The 25,081-nt window shown below is 47.2% G+C and overlaps 11 protein-coding genes across 11 annotated transcripts; 8 read left to right on the top strand and 3 right to left on the bottom strand.

Annotated features, from left to right (window-relative positions):
- Positions 1-980: 980 nt before the first annotated feature.
- Positions 981-2,817, top strand: BJ212DRAFT_616879 (RTA1 like protein). Its single transcript, XM_041343662.1, has 11 exons — positions 981-1,258; positions 1,317-1,372; positions 1,423-1,450; positions 1,501-1,645; positions 1,703-1,815; positions 1,864-1,886; positions 1,938-2,018; positions 2,068-2,107; positions 2,169-2,346; positions 2,405-2,475; positions 2,532-2,817. The coding sequence occupies exons 1-11, from the start codon at positions 1,114-1,116 to the stop codon at positions 2,666-2,668; spliced, it is 1,017 nt and encodes a 338-aa protein (XP_041189032.1). The 5' UTR covers positions 981-1,113; the 3' UTR covers positions 2,669-2,817.
- Positions 2,818-4,943: 2,126 nt separating this feature from the next.
- On the top strand, positions 4,944-6,475 carry BJ212DRAFT_1528674 (RTA1 like protein; the record flags this gene model as incomplete). The annotated part of the gene is made up of 10 exons (XM_041341755.1): positions 4,944-4,974; positions 5,029-5,068; positions 5,204-5,362; positions 5,420-5,532; positions 5,581-5,603; positions 5,658-5,738; positions 5,785-5,824; positions 5,886-6,057; positions 6,110-6,180; positions 6,235-6,475. The coding sequence occupies 10 exons, from the start codon at positions 4,944-4,946 to the stop codon at positions 6,372-6,374; spliced, it is 870 nt and encodes a 289-aa protein (XP_041189031.1). The 3' UTR covers positions 6,375-6,475.
- A 101-nt stretch (positions 6,476-6,576) lies between these two features.
- BJ212DRAFT_1280011 (iron reductase) lies at positions 6,577-8,656 on the bottom strand (the record flags this gene model as incomplete). The annotated part of the gene is made up of 7 exons (XM_041331533.1): positions 6,577-6,974; positions 7,025-7,487; positions 7,542-7,710; positions 7,758-8,074; positions 8,120-8,211; positions 8,270-8,562; positions 8,616-8,656. 7 exons carry the CDS (start codon positions 8,654-8,656, stop codon positions 6,577-6,579), a joined length of 1,773 nt encoding a protein of 590 aa, XP_041189030.1.
- A 609-nt stretch (positions 8,657-9,265) lies between these two features.
- BJ212DRAFT_1484614 (Ctr copper transporter) lies at positions 9,266-9,894 on the bottom strand (the record flags this gene model as incomplete). Its single annotated transcript, XM_041340825.1, has 4 exons — positions 9,266-9,362; positions 9,419-9,586; positions 9,635-9,767; positions 9,825-9,894. 4 exons carry the CDS (start codon positions 9,892-9,894, stop codon positions 9,266-9,268), a joined length of 468 nt encoding a protein of 155 aa, XP_041189029.1.
- Positions 9,895-10,548: 654 nt separating this feature from the next.
- BJ212DRAFT_1380387 (apolipo protein O-domain-containing protein) lies at positions 10,549-11,850 on the bottom strand. Its single transcript, XM_041336633.1, has 5 exons — positions 11,783-11,850; positions 11,641-11,730; positions 11,417-11,588; positions 10,834-11,356; positions 10,549-10,779 (listed from the first exon to the last, which is right to left on the bottom strand). The coding sequence occupies exons 2-4, from the start codon at positions 11,716-11,718 to the stop codon at positions 10,848-10,850; spliced, it is 759 nt and encodes a 252-aa protein (XP_041189028.1). The 5' UTR covers positions 11,719-11,730; positions 11,783-11,850; the 3' UTR covers positions 10,549-10,779; positions 10,834-10,847.
- Positions 11,851-13,103: 1,253 nt separating this feature from the next.
- Positions 13,104-13,666, top strand: BJ212DRAFT_1302686 (uncharacterized protein; the record flags this gene model as incomplete). The annotated part of the gene is made up of 4 exons (XM_041333301.1): positions 13,104-13,157; positions 13,210-13,288; positions 13,346-13,396; positions 13,464-13,666. The coding sequence occupies 4 exons, from the start codon at positions 13,104-13,106 to the stop codon at positions 13,664-13,666; spliced, it is 387 nt and encodes a 128-aa protein (XP_041189027.1).
- Positions 13,667-15,629: 1,963 nt separating this feature from the next.
- On the top strand, positions 15,630-16,194 carry BJ212DRAFT_1302685 (uncharacterized protein; the record flags this gene model as incomplete). The annotated part of the gene is made up of 3 exons (XM_041333300.1): positions 15,630-15,683; positions 15,738-15,827; positions 15,979-16,194. 3 exons carry the CDS (start codon positions 15,630-15,632, stop codon positions 16,192-16,194), a joined length of 360 nt encoding a protein of 119 aa, XP_041189026.1.
- A 1,119-nt stretch (positions 16,195-17,313) lies between these two features.
- Positions 17,314-18,020, top strand: BJ212DRAFT_1380360 (dolichol-phosphate mannosyltransferase subunit 3). The gene is made up of 3 exons (XM_041336632.1): positions 17,314-17,552; positions 17,618-17,725; positions 17,787-18,020. The coding sequence occupies exons 1-3, from the start codon at positions 17,427-17,429 to the stop codon at positions 17,838-17,840; spliced, it is 288 nt and encodes a 95-aa protein (XP_041189025.1). The 5' UTR covers positions 17,314-17,426; the 3' UTR covers positions 17,841-18,020.
- On the top strand, positions 17,776-18,999 carry BJ212DRAFT_616636 (uncharacterized protein). The gene is made up of 10 exons (XM_041343660.1): positions 17,776-18,134; positions 18,197-18,206; positions 18,256-18,275; positions 18,326-18,358; positions 18,422-18,518; positions 18,583-18,611; positions 18,674-18,704; positions 18,766-18,798; positions 18,859-18,919; positions 18,970-18,999. Coding segments are annotated over exons 1-9 (363 nt in total). The 5' UTR covers positions 17,776-18,026; the 3' UTR covers positions 18,861-18,919; positions 18,970-18,999.
- A 22-nt stretch (positions 19,000-19,021) lies between these two features.
- Positions 19,022-19,881, top strand: BJ212DRAFT_616688 (uncharacterized protein). The gene is made up of 4 exons (XM_041343661.1): positions 19,022-19,180; positions 19,242-19,352; positions 19,414-19,442; positions 19,612-19,881. Exons 1-4 carry the CDS (start codon positions 19,147-19,149, stop codon positions 19,741-19,743), a joined length of 306 nt encoding a protein of 101 aa, XP_041189023.1. The 5' UTR covers positions 19,022-19,146; the 3' UTR covers positions 19,744-19,881.
- Positions 19,882-22,626: 2,745 nt separating this feature from the next.
- BJ212DRAFT_1380348 (uncharacterized protein) lies at positions 22,627-24,428 on the top strand. Its single transcript, XM_041336631.1, has 4 exons — positions 22,627-23,035; positions 23,278-23,292; positions 23,400-23,650; positions 23,708-24,428. The coding sequence occupies exons 1-4, from the start codon at positions 22,891-22,893 to the stop codon at positions 24,041-24,043; spliced, it is 747 nt and encodes a 248-aa protein (XP_041189022.1). The 5' UTR covers positions 22,627-22,890; the 3' UTR covers positions 24,044-24,428.
- The last annotated feature ends 653 nt before the right edge of the window (positions 24,429-25,081 follow it).

Genomic DNA, 25,081 nt, shown 5'->3' with positions numbered 1-25,081 from the left:
CAAAGTCCCTGCTACTAGTATCCATGTTCTATTCCTGCATTCAAAGACAGCTTTCCGAACTTGCGGGTCTCGATACCTTGGGAAGAATGTCACTGATTATAGTATAAACACTGGCCCGGTTACAGTTGAACTGGGAGACTGTACTGCCTGTAATCGCGGCATAGAATGCTGTTCTTGTTTAGTACCAATGATTCCAGTATGCTAGGAACTCGAGAGACGAACCAATGACCGCTTTGTGGAATAGGGGGGTGCCAAGTATGGAAATATTGGAACTGCTGTTAAAGACGCTGATAGCAGGCATTGCTTGCAAGTCACCGATTACAACAGCCTCAGCCGCCGCCGCCAACACTTGAACTAGAACATTTGACGTTTCCATATGTACACCTGAGGCACACATAGTCACGTTCTGGACTCTGGCATTGCAGGTCTCGATATATATAGAACTCCGGCAGCTGGCACAGGTTACCACCTACCACGGTATGTAAATTTTCTCGCCTGTCTTTTGCTCAACTTTTGCCAACTTGAAGCTAAACGGTGATATGTAGGTCATTTCAAAACATTGTCCAAAACTGCTGCTTAGAATCGGACATCGCTCTCGACGTAAAAGGTGGATACTCGTTTTATAACAGCCGGCCGAGCTGGATGCCCAATTCCTGCAAAAATAGCCTCGATTGTGGCATGAGTAACTGTAATTCTCAGGATAAGAGGACGGGTATAGATGTTGGGAGGTTCTGTCCCTGTGAGCGCGGCTACATGTTATGATTCCAAATCATATTTACCAAACCATCCTGTTTTTTTCGACCAGTATTTTACAATAAAAAAATTTCAAGGTCTTGATCGTCTCCATGATATGTCACGCCAGATATAGGAACACCAGTCTATTCATTGCTTCATGAACGGTGCTCGCAGTGCTACATTGTCACGGAATGTTAATAGACGAGCCAAGGGACACGTCAGCTCCCGGCAGTCAGGACAGCCCGACTGGGAGGCAACTAGGACAGTACTTCCGGATATCCGTTCCAGCTTATCGGCAGTTTTGGACCTTGGTCACAGCCGTTTCATTGCCGAGTCATCGACACCACGATGGGCTAATTTGAGGACGCTGCGGCGTGCATGACAGGAATCCTAACCTGGTATTTACTTGGTAGAAATACTTGCGTTGCCGCGGCGTGTATAAGACTCCCACTGTTCAACGCCCACCAGTTGGAGGTTATTCCTTCGGTCACAATGACCCTCGGCTCTGTGCTTGCTACAACTGGTGAGTGCTTCGATATGAAAGTTCCTTCAGTGACGCTTATGAACAAGTGTGTCAACAGCACCAGTTAGTGTTGGTCCGTACCACTATGTCCCTACAGAGTGGATCTGTGTCCTTGTGAGTTGTGTTGTTTACGCAGTTTGCATCCATTTCATATTCTTCCCTAGTTCGTGGTGTTGTACAGTATCTCAACTGGTATGAATTTCGACTGTTGGCGATGCATGGTCATGACTTGACATCTTCAGTGCTCCACTTGGGCCAGGCGCTGAAGTATAAACTGTGGTGGATGATTCCCACAGCGACCTTCGCAGGTATACTGGAAATATTAGGATGGAGTGCCAGGTTATGGTCGAGTCGGAACCCCAAGCTTTTGACGCCTTATGAGATGCAGTGAGTGTTCCGATCCAGGAAGAGTCATTCATGCACACTCGAACATCTTCGCTGCAGGATCGTCGGCACTATCATAGCACCTACCCCGCTAGTTGCAGCCAACTTTATCATCCTTGGCAGGATTATCACTCAAGTTGGACCCCAGTACAGCCGTCTGACCCCAAAGACATGTTAGTGTTGTTTTTACGTGCCAGTTTTGAGTCACTAATCTAGCGTAGATACCATCTTTTTTTGCTGTTTTGTTAGTATTATATATTCAAGTGGCGTTAATCCTTCATATCTCCCCTCCCAGGATATCGTTTGCTTGATCGTACAAGCTGTGGGAGGCGCATCCGCTGCGCATTCCGCCAACACGAAGACAAGCGCTTCAATGGTATGCACATCATCCAACATTTCGTCTGACATTCACGTCATCAAGACAGGGCGCGAATATTATGCTAGGCGGAATTGCTGCTCAGCTCTGTGCGTGATGAAAAGTCCTGCAATACTTCTTTCACTGAAATCCACGTCCTTCGCTTTTCAGTCGCAATAGTTGTCTATGCCACTATGGCAGCTGAGACTCTCTTGCGTTTGAAATATAATGCACCCTTCCGCTACGTTGAACAGCCTCGCATATTAGAGAAAGGCCAACGTGCTGTGAGTAAGAACTTGCAACTAATGCTTTGCGGCATGGCGTTCTGCACCCTCTGCATCTTTATTCGGTTAGCATTCAAAGTATCCTGTTATCAGCAACTATGATGTACTTAAATCCGACCTTAGATCAGTGTACCGTACTGTGGAGCTCGCCAATGGATGGAATGGGCCAGTGATTTCGACGGAACGTTACTTCGGTACGTCGTCATTATCTTTGCTAGGAATACGCTGACAATGCTCTATGTTGGGGTAGATTGGCTCGATGGTGGCTTGGTGACTCTCGCTATTTACACTCTCAATTTCTTTCACCCAGGTATCTTGGTGAAGAAGGACGACCATACGGCTCATACTTCACAGCAAGGCAGCGATGAAGAAGCTAGCACGACCTAGATTCTAAATTTTGATTACTTTTCAATTTTACTATCAAGAGGCAATGGACCGTCACATTTACTAGTAGAGTAGCCGTCAGCATAATAGTTTGACGGTTATAACCCTAGATGCTCATACAACCTTTTCACGAATACGTGGATACCGCTTCCACTCAAGTATCTACTTACAAGCTTGTGTGATTGTCGGAACTCCTGGGGCACCTCTGGCATATCTATTATCTTGACATTTTATAATAACGCTTGTTTTCGTACTGCTTGTCTCCTGCCAGCCGCCATACCGCTGACTCTCATTCTCTCACTTAGTAGGAACTGGTTATCCAGAGTAACTCACCTCCGTCGGAGCTCCCTCTGAATGTTAATATAGTCCCCTGTGGGCAGAGTCTAACGTTGATCCAACAGTGGTTGTGCCATGTGTAATCCCGGCATGTTCCGTTTTTTTGATGAGTTCCAAATCCTCCTTGGAGATCTATATAGTACAGAAGTAAGTAGCCTCTCAGTCTGCCACTCCTCCCGAGTCCTTGACTCGGCTGTGATCTTGCTAAGTTGTTTCTTCAAGAGCCGCTCTTGTGCTATTAAAATTCCTCGGTCGCTGTCATTACCAATCGTGCATGCTTTTCTCGCTCGGTCCCGCGCCAGCTTCAGCCATGCGGCACAAAGTTGTACCAGTCCTCACCGACGTCGATCATCTTGCAGATAGCAATTGGGTTTCTTCGTCCACTCTCGAGAGTGGTGCTAGCCGGTTCAACGGACAGATATGTGAAGGAGCTTCCAGGCCCGGGGCCTGCCCCAGCTCGATCTAAAGGTTCAAGTTGCTTCTGGAAGACAGTCGTCCCATGAGACACCCCATTAAGCGCAAACCCAGCCATGCCACTGATAGGCGACTCGCCGTCGGTGTCAACAGTCGGAGATATTCTCTCTCAGGTGTGAACTACTGTTGGACCCTCAATTGCGCTGATCCTCGGTCCTGAGTTCCTGACCATTAAAACATGACCATCCGATGCTTGCATAATTGGGCTCCGCAACGAAGCAATGCCAACACTCCATCACATCCAGAAGTACTATCGCCTTGTGAGTCAAAGCATTGTTATTGCATTTATTTTCGAGATATACCGCCCCGTAATTAGGGTTGAGCACAGGTGGGCCCGCGGGAAGACTCGTCAGCCTTCTTTAAGCAGCACATAATTCACTGGAACATCAGTATAACCAGTGCAGTCGATTGTCACTCCGAAACGACATAGCTATTGGATAAACCTGCAGCCGAAGCTTCGAAAGTACAGTGGATGGATGTAGACTTGATGTTTGGGGAACGAGTGACATGGTGACAGCTCCGACTCGGGAGGTTCTTAAAAAGTTGACCCTCGCACCCTCGGACAAGCTCAGGGCTCTACACCCGCCCAACACCGCAAACTGTCAGGGGTAAGTACGGTGTACGTGCGGATCTCCATAATCTATAATCCACACTGTACCCGTATTTGTACCCGCCACACCCATCAGTGATATGCCGCAGTTTTACCCGTACCCGTGCTCTACCCTACCCGTAATGGAATAGAAATATTCTTGCAGGATGAGTAGCGTTCTCCTGAACCGACTTGTGATCCAGTCCGAGTTCATGGACATATCTGTATCACATTTCCCCACAGTCAAATTCATAGATGTGCTGTATTTCTCATTTAGCAAGTAACAACAGACTTATTCCCCACGTACTGGATTACCCGAAATTGGCAGAAAGTAACATCGATCGCGCATCATAGATTGCACGTGCATTGGCTTGGCCTGTGCTCCTCCGTTTGCTGTGCCACGACTGTCATCATTCTCCGAAACAGCTGTAGCAGTTACTAAACCCCAGAGAAACATATGTAACAAACTGGCATCTCGAGTAAGTAATAGTTTGCTCACTTTGTCGTGGTGTTGGAGTGGGGGGACCCCTAGGCGAGAGACGGAGTAGCATCCAGGTAACTTAGTCAGCCACTCAGTGCTTTGTCGTAGCGCAGTGCTCTTCATCACTTTGCCTTGCTCACGACATGCAGGCACACAGTCGCGGATACACCGCTCCAGTGTCCTCCCATAGATCACAGCAAGTCAAGCCAGAGCCCCATCATGACGGCTCATTGGTTTATCAGCGATCTGGCAGCCAAGTCATTAACAACGCTGCCACGATACTAATTTGAAACCCCATGCGATCCGAGCTGATCTGTGTTTAGTAGAAAAATGGCTTTGGTTCAAGAACTAGCTCTCATCATTCGATACCACTTATTGCAAGCATTTTTTTTGTCACGATGGTTATTAACTCTGTATTTTATACGACGCGTGAGTGCCACAATATTATTGTATCGTGACGTCTGAATAATGCGTGATTAACAGAACAGGCCAGTGAGAGCCCGTACAATTATGTCCCTACCGAGTGGATCTGTATTTTTGTGAGTCATGTTATTTGAATGTCTCGCATTCCTTTCAGACCTTTCCTTAGTTCGTGGCGTCATACAGTATTTCAACTGGTATGAATTTCTGCTCTCGATGGCGCACAATCGTATCATAGCTTGACATCTTCAGTCGTCCATATGGGCCAAGCGCTTAAATACAAACTCTGGTGGATGATTCCCACAGTTACCTTTGCGGGTATCATGGAAATATTCGGATGGAGTGCCAGGTTATGGTCGAGCCGGAACCCCGAGCTTTTGATGCCTTATGAGATGCAGTGAGTCTTCATCGAGAAGGAACCACTCGCATTCCCACCCAAGCGTCGTTACCGCAGGCTTGTCGGCACTGTCCTAGCACCCACTCCACTAATTGCAGCCAACTTTGTCATCCTTGGTAGAATAATCAATCGATTTGGACCCCAGTTCAGCCGCCTGGTCCCAAATATGTGTTGGTGTTACTTTGATATACTGGCTTTAAGTTACTGATTTGGCGCAGATATCATGGTTTTTTGCTCATTTGTTAGTACCACACATACAAGTGATGCCAACTTTCATATCCTCTGGTTCATGTAGGATGTTATTTGCTTGGTCGTACAAGCTGTTGGAGGCGCGTTGGCTGCGCAAGCCGTTAATGAGAACAAAGTCCCCACATTGGTAGGTACCCTTCTAGCACCTCGTGTCATTTGCTCAATGGAGACAGGGCGGGAACATTATGCTAGGAGGGATTGCTGCTCAGCTATGTGCGTGATGCGTGGCGCTGTGATACTTCTCTCACCGAAATTCATCATCTTCGCTCTTTAGTTGCTATAGTGGTCTACATGGGTTTGGCGGCCGAGTTTTTCTTGCGCCAGAAATACAATGCACCCTTCCGCCACCAGGTCATTAAATTCGAGCAAGGTCAACATTCTTTGAGTAAGAAAGTGCAAAGAATGATTTATGGGATGAGCTTCTGTACCATCTGCCTTTTTATTCGGTTAACGTCTATATTGTTATCAACAGTTACAATGTGCTAACCTAATCCTTAGATCTGTGTACCGCACAGTGGAGCTCGCCGATGGGTGGTCAGGGTCAGTGATTGCGACCGAGTCCTACTTTAGTGAGTCGCAGCACTGTCTTCACATGTTGCCGACAGAATACTGATTGTCGATAGACTGGCTCGATGGGAGTTTTGTCACCGCTGCCATCTATACTCTGAACGTTGTCCACCCAGGTATATATTTGAAGCAGGATGCTACTATTCATACTTCACAGCCAAACGGGGACGAATTCATTCAGACTTATACGTTTTGATTGTCCTTGCGACATAACTAGTTTCACTTGTTGTTAAGTATTAGTAGAATACTTAGATGTAGTGTACCATTTGTCTCCTGCTTTGCAGATCTGTCTCTGCAATTTTGATGTTTTGATAGCCTAAAGTTATTAAGACTTCCGCGTTCCTCACTCTCACAAAATACGCTGGTATCAAGTCACCAAGATGACATATACCTCAGCGTTACAAAGTAAACAGCTCTGTATGTAGAGCAATCCCGCCCACATCCATGTTCATTGTCAAACCCAATCTCGCGACTGCATTCTGGGCCTCTCTAGTCAAGCTCTCTGGGCCGCTAGCACAGACCACGACTCCCCCACCCGACGCGTGTAATTTCTGGCTTTCATCAAATCGGATCTCGACCGAATCTTCCCTATCAGATGATGGCGAAGGGCTGATGAAGTCCTTGAGAAGATCCTGAACAGACGGACGCGAGAGTGTGACGATGGAGTTAGGGATATGAGGTACCGCTTCTAAATCACAAAGGCACGTTACGAAAATAGAAATGTGCAGGTCAATGGTGCTATTTGACGCCGCCGTGGCAATATCCATCAGCATCGGGGCAAACCATTCTATCTGACCTGTAAAAATGGATCAGGATGATATGATGCCGGTGGTAAAAATGAAATACCGAAAGATCTAATACACCAAGTGAATTCGATTCTCCTTGTTCGTTCCCCTTGACTGCGGCCTAGTTTGACACACCTACCGATGATATCGTCCAACAGACCAAGAGTGAATGTGACGCCAGACCCGCCGGCTATAAGCAACACGCTTTCGTGTAGACCCAGATCGACACTTGATCCTCCGTAAGGACCATCCAGCATGACTTGCACGAAAGCAGCTGAGTCGCCCTCAGACTTATTAATTTGTAAACGTTCTTGCTCCTTTCGGGTATAATTATTCAATGCCCGCGTCCAGTCTCCATCATTTCGTGCAGCGAGAAGGAATCCAGGCGAGGAGAGGCATGAATGGGAAGGTGTAGCCGAGAGAATAGTGAGGGCATGGGATTCGAACACTCTGTTAGAGAAGAAAACGCGCAGTCTGACATGTTGGCCAGCAAGCCAGCCATCGTCGCAATTATGAACGCGGATCTGTGAAAAATGAAGTCAACAGTCTATTGAATAACGCTCGAATGTTTCTTGTACCAGAGTCATGTGAGCGTCCTGCGCAGTAAGTGTGGCATCCTTGATTCGATAGCGGAATAGGCGCAATAACACATCTGCACCATAAAATGCAAGGGGAGGGAATATCCACGGCGATGCATATAATGTATGGTAGCATATGGTGACAAAGAATGCCACGTATGTTAAAACGCTGCAACAAATGTTAGCTGCAGTGTGACGCGAAGCGACAAAACTCACTGGATGACAAAGAAATACTCATAAAACAGTCTCCTGACCGGCCTCAACGACGTAAGGACAATGATGCAGAGGAGCGCTAACGAGGCAACTCCAGAAGTCTCTTTCTGTGGACCAAGAATCTGAATTCCATACTGTAGGTGGTTGCGAATCCATAGGGACCCATGAATGCATCCAGCAAGAAACATGGCTCTTCCCGCCATTCTATGCATAAAATTGAGTTTTTCGTATCCATTCCCTGGTCCTAAAAGTAAGGACAGAATTGAATTTTTTGTTGCGAACAAAAAGACAACAGGGAACTGTGCGAGAGGCGAGAAATCCTACGTGGCTCAAATAAATTCCTCTCGTTCGTAAACAGATGTGACTGACTCACCAGCTCTGTTCGGATTCGAAATAAGAGGTGCATCCTTTATGATGCATACAAGTACAGCTGCGAGATACGCCAATATGACTACGACTAAATATTACAATGTGTCAGTTTTTCCTATAAGTAACATAGCACCCTCGATACGCACTTTGTCCAAGATTGAGTTCAAGCTTCGGAGGAGACCAGTGCGTTGGCGAGATAAGAGCATTCCAAGCTCCAACCAATCTGCGACCTCTTCGACGGCTAGGCGGCGGCTCCTTGTCATCGGAATAGGCAGACTGATATCCATTGGTCTCTGAGATTCCAGCGATTCCCTTAAGGGAACGCCCATGCCTCAACCCCAGAATCAAACTCGGAACAGAGACAGCCACAGCTAGCGCTACGCCAGAGCACCAGATTATGGTGAATTTAATTTGCCATTTGGGATCTTCGACGTATGAGCTATTAATTCCCGCATGCGTTTCAGTGTGTAGGATCAGATTTATCAAACATACTCGTAAATTTGGAAGCTGCTGGGTACGACTGGAGCAGCCATATTGTCGCAGAGCTAGCGAGGACTCTAGATCTGAGGAGGTAAGGTTGAGCAGCAGTGCCTGATTAGTAAGTCGAAAAAACATTTTTCAAAAGTCCTTGTTTACCCTTGATCAAGAAAATGAGCACGGACCACGGAAAATCTGTCGTGGCTGACCATTACAGTCATGTCAGCAGGTCTAGGGTACATTGGATATGCTAAGAGAACGCAGGAGAATAGCATGACTGGGGATCGTAATGTACAGAACGATGCTGATATCAGCCATACGACACAACATGTAACACAGAACAGCGGTACTCGGTGTAGGGGACATTAGTGCATGTACAAGCAGTGAGATGGGACTCCTGCCCGAAGATTGACTGCTTTGCTTGTCCTATCTCCTGGCGCGAACGCTCGCATGCTGCGTTCCACCGCTGATTGCCGCGCCTGTATGCTTCGTACCCTCATGCCTAACCACGGCAAGTGGTGTTAAGTTTGTATTATTGGATACTATCTCCGAGTAATCCGTATCATATGTTGCACCCAGCCTGACGTGCGTGATGACAACCAAACAAGAGGAATACAATGCTTTGCAGCCATTCTATACTTACAAAATGAGCACGCGCAATCCATTTAATGCGCGTACGCAATACTACCAAACCTTCCAAAGAGAGTCTCTCCCACTCCGAGCCCCACCACAAGGGAGAATATAAAACCAAGCTGGTACGTCCTGTCCACGTCCAGCACATCAACAACTCGACGAACAAAAAGAGCGACACGACGTACATGACTGTCAACATGAAGAGGTAACCAAGCAGCGTCTGCGCCGCAAACATGATCCCACGCGTAATATCATGCGCGGGAATAGAGCGGGGCGTGAAGCGCTTGATGAATCCGATGGGAGATGACTGAGTCGGTAGAGTATCAAGTTTGTCCGACGCAATGATAATCGCCCTGAGCATTCATAAGAAATATTCTATTACAAGGAAGGAAAGGACGTACTGTTGGCCCCAGTGGAACTCCATCACTCCTCGACAAGCCGCTATCCAGCGCTCGATCAACGCCAACATAAACAGTGCGATACAGGTGCCAACCATGGCTCCCGAGCTCTTAGGAACCCAGCCAAGGAACCACACTGTGTGCCAGCCTGTTAGAAGAGCTCATTGTATGTAGTTGAGAAGATATAACCCACGAGTGTCTCCTGGCGTAAAGTGCAGATACGAGAGCATGTTCCCTACGGAAAGGCTCATACCATCATCCATGGACGTATCCATGCCATCGTAGGCAAGACAGCATTGACTTAAACACAAGAAACAGAGCGCCAAAGATTGCCAGTTCATCTTAATCGCAGGTATGCACAGGGCCAAGGTGTTCGGGCAACTTGATTATCCGTGGGAACTACTTTCCCCTAGTAGAACGGCGCTTGAAATCGGTAGGCTATGACAGATCCCCTCCTGGACTGCCAGTGCCGTCAAATGGGTAGATAGAAGATGGGATTGTCGCAATCAAGTGGAGGAAAACAGGGTAGTCAAGACATAGACAAATCGGGCTTCATGAGAACTACGCTCTCGCTTACATTGGTCTACGTCTCGACAATCCTGAGGCACACCATCTAGATTTTGCTTCACCATACAATTCTGGTTAATATATGGTTGTCGAGTGCACGATTTCGAATTGACTTGATGTACGAGAGACGCCGCAAGGGTTGCAGGCCATGTGTTGTTGGCAGATGGACAGAAGTGCAATTTATCACGATGGGCCATTCGTTCCAGAGTAGATTGTATATCTTGCAGTTGAGGACCCGTAGGGCTCTGCGCCAATTTCACGGAGCTTTCGAGCTGCAAGAGCTTGAATAATTAAAAGGAGATGCAAAACTAGTGGGAGCTGAAAGCGCTGAAATTTGAGAGAGCAGCGACCTCTTATTAGTGAGGCATTTCAGCGGAACGTGGGAATTTGGTATCTTGAACGCTCTCTGTGACAACGTGATGTTCTACCTAGCTAGTAGTTACCAATGCCATTATTACATTTGTGCAGGATGAATGATAGACTCGCATGTACTTAGTCCCGTCAGTCATCTCATAACACTTTTTGAAGATGGGAGTACCACATATAATATTCCAGCGTCACGAAACGTTAGTCTCTAAGTGCTGCATTATGATTAATTGTGAGAGATCATCTTATGAAAAATGGTCCATACATACGACACTCTCGCACTCTATACCAATCTCTTGGAGTCTTCCGAGTCGCCACTCGAGCTCTTGCTCTCGATAGCCTCCTTGATATCCTTTTGAACTACATCAGCAACACTCTGCGCCTCCTTCTTCACTTCCTGTGCCCATCCCATAGCTTTTAGGTTAAGCCCTGTCCCCTGTTCGATGCTCCCCACAATGCTCTTCACACCTTTATTAACCGACTCTCGTCCAGCAGCAGCACTTTCTTTCGCGCGCTCCCAGGCTATGCCACTGTGTGCGACAGAGGTTCTTCTGATTTCTCGAAAGCGAGGGACATAACGATCTTCGAGCTCCCCGGTATACGCACCGACCCGAGAAGTGGTACCCGGAAGGAAATACATAAATGCGCCAACTAGGGCTATGGGAGGAAGAAAGATACGTGTAGGGAGTGCGCGCGAGCGAGTGAGGACAGACGTCGTCAGGGCAGAAATTCCGGTATAGAGCAGTCCGGGATTTAAGGGCTCTGTAGGATCACGGAAGGATTTTATGCGAGCTGTTCGCGGTCCAATGGTCAATAAGGGCATAGTGGTCGGTACAAGACAATATAACTCACTTTCCACCTTCTCTTCAACAGAGATCCACCGGTCTATAATATCCTGCGTTTTGGAGTGGACGCCGGTATAGTAACCCGTGATCTCCCGCCGCACCATCCCAATTCGCTTCTCTAATGCCGACGGGGTGTCGAGTAGCATAACTTCGGGTATGGGAGTGGGGTATATGGAGAACTATATGATGGCATTAATTCGGGGAATGACATGCTGTAGGAGAAGTAAATGCCTTCGTCTGGCCAGAGCTTGAGGTCCAAGATCCCGAACCTTCAGCTGCATTTGCAACTACGCCTGCCTCTGCAGCCATTGAGGTAATATCCTACAAAGTATATTGAGTGTGAGCGTGTTAACAGACTCATAAAAAGTCTTACCTTTAGTTTGGAAACAGTATGTGTCAAATATTGAGTGGATGTTCACGCGGACGCGGCAGCGGAAGGTGAAGCGAGCGTGAGAAATACGTTTTGTGATTCATACCGTTGAGTCCGAGTACTGCTCAACACCACCATGAACTTTGAAGTAGCCTATCAGATGATTGTCGATGTCTCTACACCCAAGCTGCATAGTACCAAGTGTCTAGCTAGGGAATGCTGTAAAATGTGCGTACCGATCATGCGTTTTTCAGCTTAACACCATGATAGATACACCGTGGTTCATCATTCATTGCCCACATACTATGCTTCCGTCGCCGAAGGTGAGATGACTTCCATAGAAAATTTGACCCTCGACATGTTACCTGATGCATAGGATGCTCCCCCAGGTTGAGATCGGCGATGGGGGTAGAATCGCACCTTTACTGTAATATCACGATCATGGCTGGAACATATGCCAGTACAGGGAGTGTCTCTACCAGTTCCGTCGCTGCTACTGGTATGGATACCGGTGTCTAACCGACGTCCCTCTCAGCTCTACCCTGTTAGGAGTCCTTTACAGAGTGATGCTCTGGCCGTCCTTCGGGCGTAAGCAATATATAGTCGTCCTCCCACGCGGTCAAAAGGGTGACTGAGGCAGTAAACCAATCAGTGACTGCCCTACTTAACATTCTCTCTTCAGTGCCCCCGTCCCTTGTATTGATGAGGTGCGCTGCGCTCAATGGACTCACCTTCGAAATTGACACGTACATAAATTGCATCATCGTTCTCGAGACCCTTTTCTTTTGAATGTCACTTGGCGCTGTGTCCATGCGGCAGCCTACGCCAGGGCAACGCATCAACACGGAGACAAGTGGCTTTCCGTCGTCGCGATACTTTCTCCCGTCGCATTTGTAGTCAATTTATACGAGGAGTCTATTGCTCCCACAACAACATTGTGTTGTGTGGAAATGATCGCTTGTGGATAGGTGAGTCTTAGTAATTTCCACCTCTGCTGCATTACGCCTCAGGTACCTCATTGTAGGGAGTTCCACACTTGCTTCGTCGGTGCACTCTCATATACAGTCACATCTCTGTTCCGTTGTTCACGTGCTACAATGCATTGTCTTGGCACCACTCTTCCACTGATGCTTCCACTGGTGCTTAGACCTTGACACACCCAGCATCCACATTTCGCCACTACGCTTTTATCTTTCTGTATCATATATAAGCCCCCATGTTTTATCGCTACTCACTCATCATCTCCCACTGCTGAAAGTTTCCAGCAGTTACCATCTCTCAAAATCTTACTCTTCTCCTTATATCTTTGATCTCTACTCGAATCATGGAACAAGTGTGTTCAAACTTGAGGTGCTCTGCAGTCATTGTGATCCCAGAGGTATGTTCTTCATGCTCTGTTGTTGTCTCGATTCACATTTTTTGGTGTGTAGGGTCAAGAAGTAGCGTTGTTCGATCGCAAGTCAGTTTGCGAAAAGTGCTACGGCAAACCGATTTGCACAAAGTGCGACCGTTTGCTGCACGTAAGATGATTTTCTCTTGGACTTTGGATATTATTCTGATTTATAGCTTCACCTGCAGACGCCAGTTCCGATTATGCCCATAAGACAAATTGTGCCAGTAAGTGTTAACTGATTCCGTCGCCAGCGTGCTGATTTGTGACATCACCTGCGGTATGTATATGAAGACTCAGAAGAAGACATAATCCATACGTATCTCCCGAAACCCAAGCCGGGCTACGCGATCAGGCATGTACAAGTCCCCGACGGAGAGGGTGGCATGCGGGACGAGTATGTTTCTCGCCGGGTGGAATCCGAGAAGAGCAGCACCGATTTCAAGCTGATGAAGGGTATCAAAAAGTTGTTCCATTTTACCCAGCGGGCCTCTTAGTACTACTAGTAGGAGACGCGATTTTCTGCCGAGTGTTTGCACCGATTCTTAACCACGAGGGACCGTGTCTTGTCTACTTATTATGTATGCTCAACATCGTGTAACTTTATGTCTAACTATACATCGTTATGTACTACGAACTTGTGCGTGTTCTCCTCTAGACCAGCACTTTCCCCTTCTTCCCATATTTTGAGGTATATATGGTTAAAACTGAAAACAATGCAAAACTACTTGTTATTTTTGGGTGTATGCTACATCTAGTGGTGCAGGGACCTTTAGAGGGTCAATAAAGCGGTAGAATAGACTCATATATACCCAAAAACATATAACCAGTGCACTAAGGCATTCTATCATTGAAGGGGCAAAAATGCCGATGTGTTTTTAATTTTTTTTCTGTATTATATGCACAGGTCTCTGGAGCTTATATTGGGACAAAAACATACAAAAGTGTTATATTGTGAATTATTATATGTACATAGCCTACACTAATACTTCTATACAGTAGATAGGATGGTGGTGGGCAGGAATGTGCTGGGGAGCAGTGTGGGAAATGTTGAGATCCAGGAGATGACCGGAAATGGCTAATGTTTTGGGTGTAGTGACAAAATTCCCACAGTCAAAAAATGCAGTGGTTCTATGATGCCTCTACTCAGATATTGCAGTTGTACTGATGATCCATCACAGGTCCGCCACAGTTTCCCTGTTTGATGTATTACTATGACATAGTTTTTCTACTTGTGTGCGCGCGATTTGTGTGTGCGTGCACGTGATTTATTTATTGTCCATTTGACCCACCATAAGTACTGCTCACCATGAACTTTGAAGCAGCCTGCCTGTGAGCGCTTGAGCGTCGATATCTCTACATCCAAGTCTAGCTGGGGAATGCTGTAAAATGTGTGTGCAGATCATGCATTTCGGCTTAACACAGTATCACTATAACAAATCGCCGTGGTTCATCTTCATTACCCACATACTACACCTCTGTTGCCGAAGGTGAGACGACTTCTATTTTGAATGTTATTTGATGATAGCATGTTCCCCCAGGTTGACATCGGCGGTGAGAGTGAAGTCGCGCCTTTATTGTAACATTACAACCACATATGCCAATACGGAGAGTGTCTCTGCCCGGTACCGTGGCTGCTACTGGTATGGGTACTGATGTCCAACTGACGTCCCCTCAGCTCCACCATGTTGGACAGGGTGATATCCTACCACCCCTCCTAGCCGTCTTTTGTACGTATATCGTCAACCTCGTACACAGTCAAAATGGTGACTGAGGCAGTAAACCAATTAGTGACTGTACCACCTAACATTCTCTCTTCAGTACCCCTGTCCCTTGCATTGATGAGGTGCGCTGCGCTCGATGGACTCACCTTCAAAATTGACATGTACACATATCGCATCCTCGTTCTCGAGACCCTTTTCTTTTGAATGTCACTTGGCGCTGTGTCCATGCGGAAGCTTATGCCAGTCCAACGCATCAACACAGGGACAAGTGACTTTCCGTCGCCGCGATACTTTCTCCCGCCGTATTTGTAGTCAATTTACACGAGTAGTGGCATCAGACACGAGGAGTCTATTGCCCCCACAACGACATTGTGTCGTGTGGAGATGATCGTTTGTGGATAGGTGAGTATGAGTAATTTCCACCTCTGCTGCATTGCGCCTCAGGTACCTCATTATAGGGAGTTCCACACCTGTTTCGTCGGTGCACTCTCGTATGCAGCCACGTCTCTGTTCTATTGTTCACGCATTGTCTTGGCACCACTCTTCCACTGGTGCTTAAGCTTCCACACTCCTGCCATCCACATTTCGCCACTACACTTTTATCTTTCTGTATCATATATAAGCCCCCATGTTTTATCACCACTCACTCATTGTCTCTCACCGCTGAAAGTTTCCAGCAGTTCTCATCTCTCAAAATCTTACTCTTCTCCTTATATCTTTGATCTCTACTTGAATCATGGAACAAGTGTGTTCAAACTTGAGGTGCTCTGCAGTCATCGCGGTCCCGGAGGTATGTTCTTCGTGTTCTGCTGTTGTCGCGATTCACATTTTTTTTCGTGTGTAGGGTCAAGAAGGAGCGTTGTTCGACCGCAAGTCAGTTTGCGAAAAGTGCTACGGCAAACCGATTTGCGCAAAGTGCGACCGTTTGCTGCACGTAAGATGATTTTATCTTGGACTTTGGATATTATGCTGATTTAGACCTTCACCTGCAGGCGCCAGTCCCGACCATCCCCGCAAGACAAATTGTGCCAGCAAGTGTTGACTGATTCCGTTGCTAGCGTGCTGATTTGTGACATCACCTACAGTGTGCGTGTGAAGACTCAGAGGAAGAAGTAATCCACATGTATCTCCCGAGACCCAAGCCGGGCTACACGATCAGGCGTGTACAAGTCCCCGACGGAGAGGGTGGTGTGCGGGACGAGTACGTTTCTCGCCGTGTGGAATCCGAGAAGAGCAGCTCCGATGTCAAGCTGATGAAGGGTGTCAAAAAGTTGTTTCATTTTACCCAGCGGGGCTCTTAGTACTACTAGTAGGAGACGCGATTGTCTGCCGAGTGTTTACAGCGATTCTCAACCATGATGGACCATATTTTCATGTCTACTTATTATGTACGCACAATATCGTGTAACCTTATGTCTAACTAAACATCATCATGTACTTGCGCGTATACTCCTCTGGACCACACTCTATCTGCCAAATATCTGCAAGTATGGTCCACTTGCCGTACACAGAACACTGGAGGAAGATAGTTGCGTATGAACGGGGCTGGCTGACACGGATATTCACCATCGTATCGCACTCTGTCGAGCCGAGTCTAAACAATGTGAGCTGTCGTATAAGACGGAGAACAGAGCTCGATCTCGTTGGTGTCAAGAAGCCGTAGGAACTTCCACGTGCATCATAATATCGTTTGATCATAAATAAACAAAACCCTTGTGTGACGCATGGCGATGTGCATCACCATACAGCAAGTTGTTGATCTCGGAGTACACGGATATGGACACCTGAAACATAGTTGAACTCACTCGATTGATATGAACGTGCATCATGAAGGAGATTAGTGATGAAATGAGTCATTTCATCACTAATCTCCTTCATGATGCAAGTGTCAACTTAAGTAGTAATCCGATGCGAGAAGCTGAGAAATGCCAGCAGGATGGGATTTCCAATTATTCCGGCCGGGGAAAACGTACCCCAAGAGCCCAAGAGAGACGAGGTACCAGCGCACTCATTTTTTCCGGGTAGCTTTTTGCTTTTTGCTCAGTTCAGCCTCAATACCCTCTTGAAGCTCGAACCACTCCCCCGCACCGACTTCCTCTATTACATCGCGCGTCAAGGTTATTCATGGATGTGACGACATCATCCACTGCATGTACGATGAGCCGTCCGCACGAACAACACACTGAGGAAAGGAGGAACTACGGTGAGCTAGGCAGTTTGGGTAGACGTTGCTTGGAAGCACAGTGCAAGCAACCCTACAGGGAAGTTGGAACACTTCTTGTCAGCGGAGGTGGTGAAAGGAGCCCTGCAGAATGGCCATGGGACGTTTGCTAGAGTAAAAACATGGTTTCCGATAAATGATGACGAAGCTTGTAGGAAAATTGAGCTTCAAGTCAATCACGTGATCTGGAAATCTCGAACTAGTACGAGTCTACAACTCGCTGTCACTGTGAAGCACAAACGACCAGGCCTCATTAATCATTCATCATTCGCCAACCCACTTTTTTGTGAGGGCACCCTATTGTATTGAATCATGGCTCGCTTGCATCGAGTCTCAATATACTCCTCCATCCTTATTTCGATTTATCTACTGGTGTTGTTCGAGGTCCTGCCCATAACACTCATTGATGTCAGTATAGCCCAAGAGATTCTTCCTGTCGTGCGTTCTTCTCACGAGCTTACTGGCACGAATGCCTTAAATCATGCTCCAATAACATAAATCAGATTCCGTGGTGGCTCTTGGTGTCATTCGGGTCGTATTCCCTCTGGAGTCTCGGCTGGAGGGTGTTTACATTCCGTGACTGTCCCGAGGCCTATCACGAGCTGCTGCAGGTAAGCGCTGTACAAATTTCTCGAAGACTTATGCATTAATGATCGTCTGTTTGTCATGCAGGAAATCAATGAAGCCAAAAACGATCTCCGAAGTCGGGTTGTCACTGTCGACTGAGGTGTCTCCTTCACTTATTCCTACACCTGTGTTTGAGACTCGCTTCAAATTACGTACTGGAATGCAGATGTAGTTTATATTCGACTCAAATGCCAGTCCCACGAGTCTCAATTCTATAATGGTGAGGGTCAAGTCCACCCTCGCCTCTTCATTCACTTCATCATTCATACCACATATGAAAGCTGCATGATGTGCGCGCGAAACCCGTTTCTTTTACCTCTCGAACGAAAGCAGATGGAGTCTTCGCCTGACGATGTCCAAGTTACAGCGGCCTGGCGTCTGCATTACTTAGCGGTGCGTCGTTTTCTTAATGCGAGGAGATAATAACAGATACTCATGTCATGTGCGGCCACCAGTGCATATGCAGTGCGTGTGGTCTGAATTGCTTCTCCCTCGTTCTAACTTGACAACTCAGCGATGCTGGCTACACTTTGGGTAGGCTTGTCCCAATCTATTCCTATCTGCCGTAAAACCTGTTTATCCAGACCTATGATTATGTTACTTTACTTTACAAAGAGGTGAGTCATGCACTTGTTCCGCTACACGCCTCACTTTGGATATTGATAATATGCTGTTCAAAGTGGACATTCCTGCTTCGGTCGCGCTGGACTAAGGTAAAAGCGCTTTATATCATTGCCCGATATGTCCCCTTTTTCTTCATTGCCACGGACCTATATTGTGCGTTCATTCCAAGCAGTGAGCACATATCCCTCTGATAATGAACTGACATGCTATACTCCAGTAACCTTCGTCCCGAACGAGAACCCCGATGTATGTGAGCGTGCAGCGGACTTACCTACTGACGAATGACGCTTACTACACGATTTCACCAGAAATGCCGGATGTTGATCGGTATTTACTCATGTACGTGCACGGTATATGTTGCTTGCACTTCCTGGTCGAGCGCTGCTATTTCTTCTCACAGGTTTTGGAGTGACATCACTCACTTGCTCTGAATGTATCTCTCCTTCCCCTGCGACATATACGTGCTCTTGATCTGATTCATTTTTGTGCTCAGGACATATGCGCTTTGGAATAAAAATCGAATCGTACTCGTAGCAATGCTATCCGCCCTTTTTGTGAGTCCCATGCTCTGACTACACCATTGCGACGTTGATGAATCACTTAGGCTATCGTCGTATCATTTATCGGCATTTGGTTTGCCGCTGTTGCCACCTCTCATGGTTTGTACTCTCACCTTCCCCCACTACTATTCGTACATATTTATTCCACTATCACAGTTACGACTAGCACAATCCCAGGTACCACAGGCTGCTACCAGAACTCGCGCAGTGTCGATTTCTTCATGCCATTTCTTCTCTTGTTTGTGTTTTCATTGGGTCTGTCGCCGGGAACTGGAAACATATATTACAGACGCGCGCTGACCAACGCTCTCCCCAGGATTGGTCTTCCTCACACTCATACGTGTCATACAGAGCTGGCGGACAGCCAAAGGCTCTCTGCAAGCCGCTCTGGCGAAGCATAATATATTCTACTATACACGTAGTTTGTGTGAGTCAGGGTTTGCATATGTTTCCGTGCTTACCGGTGATGAATCTTGTTGTTCCGAAAGTTCTCTCGACCGTGAACGTCTTCATGCCAGTGCAGTTTTCCCACGTTGTGAGTAAACCCCATACCCTTCAATTAGGATTGAATCGTTGATCTTCCGCATACACAGTCCGCATGCTACTCCGTATTCAAACAGTATGTACTTCCAACTTCCGTTGAGAATTCTTACTGACAACACCTCCCAAAACCCTGTAGTTTGCAGGTCTTTGTCCTTGCGATCCTCGCCACGCGCATGCACCTCCATCTCTGGCATAGCGACTGCCACGTGCACGGCTCTGATACCCTCGTATACATTTCCACGTTCGATTTATCACCTGCAGACTGTACGGTGTAACGTCTTATCGTGTGGTTTATTCTGCGTTGTTGGTAGAGTGAGGCTTGGACTCTTTTCGACCATGGGATGACTGGTCCCGGTGGCTTGGTTGCGTTTTGGATGTCCTTGAGTTTTTGAAATGAATTTTTGTCAGGACAGGGAACCCAACGTAAGGAGATGAATCGAAATTTAAAGGGTTTGGTACGTAGTACTGGCAGCGCACTTTCCCCTTGTCCCGTCACTTCAATATCAATTAACTCATTTTCCTCTGCAGAGCCAAATCCAGGAATACCTCAAAATCTCTCTCCCATCAGCCGGCGCTTAACCGTCATGAGATTCTCAACTTGAATCCGTATACTAACGATATACATGAGACAAGCCAAGACATTTACACCTTCACATCTCCCAAACAGTAGATTCTCGCCGTGGCTTTATTCAGCAACAAGGTCTCTGTTGCATACACAGGGGACTGAGGGCAGATCATCACCACGATGTGACAACGAGCTCGAATACACCTTGCCGTGGCTATAGGTTTCTACTAGACATTCTTTCGACTTGGTTTTATTCGCCTGGTGTCGCTGACCTTAATGTTGCTTGCTATCGATATCCGAGACTATAGCGTCATATATAATACTATACTTGGCCGAAAACACAACATCTTGCGGTGGATGCAGACTTGCCGGGGTTCCGAAGCATTCAAGACCTTGTGCAGTTTCTGAACAGCAGTATATCACCTTATGGACTTGGTAATGAAAGCGTGAAAGAAAGACGCTCTATTGTCGATATGAAACCTCTGCCAAATAGGGGCTGCCACTAACAGTGGTAGGCCACTGTAGGCCATTGCCCTTGTGGTTCAGTCACATCATCATTAGCAAATGTCTCACTCTGAAGTGTGGTAAAAGCTTACAGCCAACGATGAAAAAAAATGCACCCACACAGTTGGTGTGGATCGTGCGTGGGCAATGCCCACATCTACGGTAGGAATATAAGCTCACGAACAGCTCATAACAAAATAAGTTACAAGACTCACTCACCGCTCGATACCTCCATCAGACCTGCCTATTGGCTCGTAGCAAGAGTAGCTTACTGTGTGCCACAGGCTATAAGTCCTCCTTTCGTCTGATTCTGATAGGCTTTGATCATAGTCATCTGTCCATACCTGTCAAAGCCCGGCCTCGTGACCCTTGCTGGTGCTGGGGAGGACAGGCTTTGCGCTCGTTTTCAGCTTTGATGCTGCAAGCAAACGCAAGGACGGTCCTGTCAGGCTTTTCTATTGTTCCCGGCGCAGTGTCACGGTATAGGTAACGGTATGCGCAACTACTTCCGCGCAATTAATGGCTCCTTCTGGTTGGCATCGCCTCCAATGTTTCAAGGCTCGCCAAAGGTAAATATTGTATCAGGCTGTCGAAATATGACCACTAACTTACTATGTGCCACGGCCTATAGGACACAAGCAAGCCCGGTTTTATCAAGCTTCATTATCCTCGCTGGGCAACTCCATGTTGCAATGGTAATATGGGACTGTCCAGCGAGGGTACGTGAAGGAAGTGGGCGCCGTGGCAAGGACCATCACCATAGCATGCACAAGCATGTCTTCACATACACTTCTGCTTCCGGTCAATAGTCTAGTACTTTTTTCGAAGGTAAGTGTCATATCGTGTCATCGTATAAACGACAACTTACTATGTGCGTGGCACAGCCTACAGGGCGTTATGAGGACTGAACCCTGCGGTGATGGAGACAAGCACCTTCGATTTTCTCTACTAGTCAAAATCACGCAAAAGGCCAAGGACTTACTAACGTACAGCTACGCTGGATAGCTTCTTGATGTTCTGTGGTGAGCGACGTTCAGTCAATAAAAACTGTTTGAGAACTCGATGCAATGGCATACCCCCAAGAAGGATGAGCAAACTCATCATCAGAATGATGACATTGAAGACGAAATGGATTCAACCTCGCATTGTCTGACAGAGGGTCATTGAGCCCAGCTTCTCTGACGATAGCAGACATCCTATGTATATATGCAGAAGTCAGTGTCAACAGTGGCGAAGAATTTTCCATGTGCAGAAAAGGCCGTGCATCTCGCCCAGTCTTCATGGCGCCTCTTTCAATAGTATTGCCGCCTCAGTTTTAGCGTAACTTCAATGTGTATCTGATTAGGCGAGATTATCGAGCAATAGAAGCATGACCTCGACGGTCTTTCAAAAGTCGATGATATTCAAAATCGAAACCCCCATGTGCCGTTAGAATACGAGGTTCGTATACGCGCTGAGAGGCGAGGTTAGTGCGAATCGAGATGGAATGAATACCGGAAACTGAAAATGTGAGGAGGCTGAGAGCGGGCCAAGCCAAAGTCCAAGTGTTTGGGTATCAATCAGGGTGCACGTGCCTCGGAGCATTCGCAGGCACGGAGAAGCGGAAGAGACACACATGTCTCCTCTCCTGAATAGCGTGCCCATATATAGATTGCCAGTGATTGGTTTCAAATGAAAGGGGGCGTGCGTGCTGCATCGCTCAAGCTGTGGTGTGTGCACATGCATTGCAGAAATCAACGCACGGCATTGTTTGCGTGGCCATGCCGCATCTGTAAAATTTAGAATCTCGTAGTTTTGTATATTGATGGCAGGCTCTGCTAGGGGGACATATCAGCAAGACCTTCAGTCACATGCAAATTCCCGAAGTGAATATTTTACTTACACGAACGTGGTGGCACCCAAATCGGAGTATGTTGTCGCAGGTCACTGAAACTCAGGAGAATCAACCTCATCAAATATTGTCAGGACCGTGGAACCTGGGACCTGAAACCGCGCGGTATCACAATGATGGGCTCAGGCTGGATTGAAAGGATAATCGATTTCCCTGTTTGAAAATGGACGGGCCAACGGAGGTTGTCAATATGAGAGACCTCCTCCTAACATTCTGATGCTGGGCTAGTGTGTGTGAATTAATTTCGCAAATTTCCGTGAATATTGTTCACGACGATCCAGCGTCAAGTCGTCGATCATTGTGAAAGTACTCCACAGCTTGTCGCTGTGGACGACGACTAAACGTAAAACGCTCACGTTTATTTGACTGTTTCACTCACTTTTTCGCTCTTGTATTCTCAAGACCTTACACATTAATAGTCTCCGACGATTTGCTCCCACTGAGGAACTCTCAGCTGCCAAAATGTCACGTACCAGCTCAACACTTGAAACGTCGAGCACTTCATCACCATTATTTACATCCTCTTTTCCTGGTGCTCCTACCAGTACCGGCAGTGATAGTGGTAACAGTGACGAACCCAGCTTAACCTCGAGCGCTGCCTTATACCGTAAGTCAGATCGGTCGTTGTGGTTCAACCATTTCTCACACTGCTCTCCAATGTTTCTCTCACTACTCTGCTTTTGACCCCCTACTCGTGTGCCTGTGGTGCACTCACCCATTCCTCTGGTTCCGTAAATTTATCGCTTGGATTATTCAATCTCCCCGAACCGGTTTGATTACCTGTGCATTAAATCATATTGCCCTAAACTCACCCCCGTAATACCAAAATGATCACTTCGCCTTTCGTAGTTTACACCTTTCTTGGTGCGTGTCTCTTATTTCTTGCTTTCACTACCATTGACGTTCTCCATTCGCAATGTCCACTCAATATTCTTCGCCTTCATCATCTATGTCATATACGGCCCTAATAGCTACACTCGTCGTTCTCCTTGCTGTCTCATCCGCCATTGTTATTCGCAGCCTCGTACTTCGACGACGCCACCAACGCATCGTAGAAGAAGCTATCCGAGCAGGTACATGGCACCCTCACCAACCATATAATCCCAGAGGGAGTCGCAGGCGAAGAGACATTGGAAAGAAACCTAAGTTGTGGGAAGCATGGCTCCACAGTGGTGATGAAGAGGGTCTAACCGACAGCAAATGTACTTGGGATGACATAATGGTATGCTTCTCTTGCGCAGAATGCCCCCCAAGTGCTGTCGCTAACTTCATGTCACAGCCCGTCTACGCCGCTCATATTAGATCTGCCCCAACTCCACGATCCCCGAGGCCAGAGTCACCCCAAATCCAAACTGACGCGTCGTCTCGCACGATCCGCTTCCTACGACCTTTCCGTACACCATTTTCACCAGCACTAATGACATCTCCAATTGTCCCTTCTACACCTGTATCTTCATCTCCGTCAACATCGGCACCGCCTGCCGTAAGCGTAGCTGTCCTCATTGCAATGCCCACACCAAAACATGCACGGGAGGCAGACAGACCACCTGTCATTGAGCTTGGTGTTGTTGACGTCCCTCTTCGGGACACGAGCCCAAGCGGTGACCACCCATAACAGGCACCCACACTGCTTCGTACATTGTATGAATACATGTATACTTATTGTTTTTAGCGCTTGTACCTAATACTACAACATGCTACGTCAACATGTCGCATAGATGTTATGTACTTACTGGCTGCCACCTCGTCGATATGCATTCTGACGAAATGCAATATACCATCACTTACGTAGGCGTTGATCCGTCCGTTCGTCCCTAACATAGCTTTCTTGATCAATGTGGCGTGTCAATGCTTTCTGGGATGGTCGCCGTCGTGTGCTCCTAGCAATTGGATGGTCTGATCGAGAGTGGTAAAGTTCATGAATCCAAACGATGGACCAGCTTCCTGGTGACTGCTCGGGTGCTGTTATCTTATCAATGCGCGAACATGCTTCAGCCGCGAGGACAGGGCGCTGATGGTATCATGATGTTAATGCTAGTTGAAATGATTTGCGCCTCGTGTTAAGTCCGAGAATTTCAACAGTGATGTCAACGTCCTCGTTTCTTTGCAAATGAACTGGCTCAGCCCGCGGTGAGCTGCCCACCAATCGCAAATTTTATTCAAGAGTAGTAGTGCTAATTAAAGCCCGGACTTGGACTTCTGTAGCCTATTAACCTCCGTTATCAAAGGAGGCCGGCGACCGTTACCGCCAGCTCTGCTATTGTCCTTCAGTTCGAAGTTTCGCCTGAAACTGGAAATATGAAGGGAAGCCGATGAAACACGATGCTTTGAAGCCTGATAGGAACGGGCTTGCGCTGGGGCGAGAGACATGAGAAGCTTAGTTTCACATGTCTGTGGCACCAGCGCAAGCCCGGTTGTCCTAAGGCTTACTTACGTCCTGTAGGCTATGACATGTACATGGTAAGTAATCGGTTGTCCAATCACACTTACCTTCGAAGAAAGAACTAGAACATCGGCATTGATGCGAACCTTTGCAGCAGCAGTTCTTGCGGACTCGGACATACTAGTCCTGCATGCTGCGTATGGTTCCTTGCCACGGCGCCTAACACCTCCACCTACCCTCGCTGGGCAATTCCGTGTTGCGATTGCATCA

This window comes from Suillus subaureus (assembly GCF_016647635.1).
Source record: "Suillus subaureus strain MN1 chromosome Unknown BJ212scaffold_35, whole genome shotgun sequence".
Classification (NCBI taxonomy): Eukaryota; Fungi; Basidiomycota; class Agaricomycetes; order Boletales; family Suillaceae; genus Suillus; species Suillus subaureus.
Note: the sequence above shows the minus strand (reverse complement) of the source record. Positions and strands in the feature narration are given on the sequence as shown.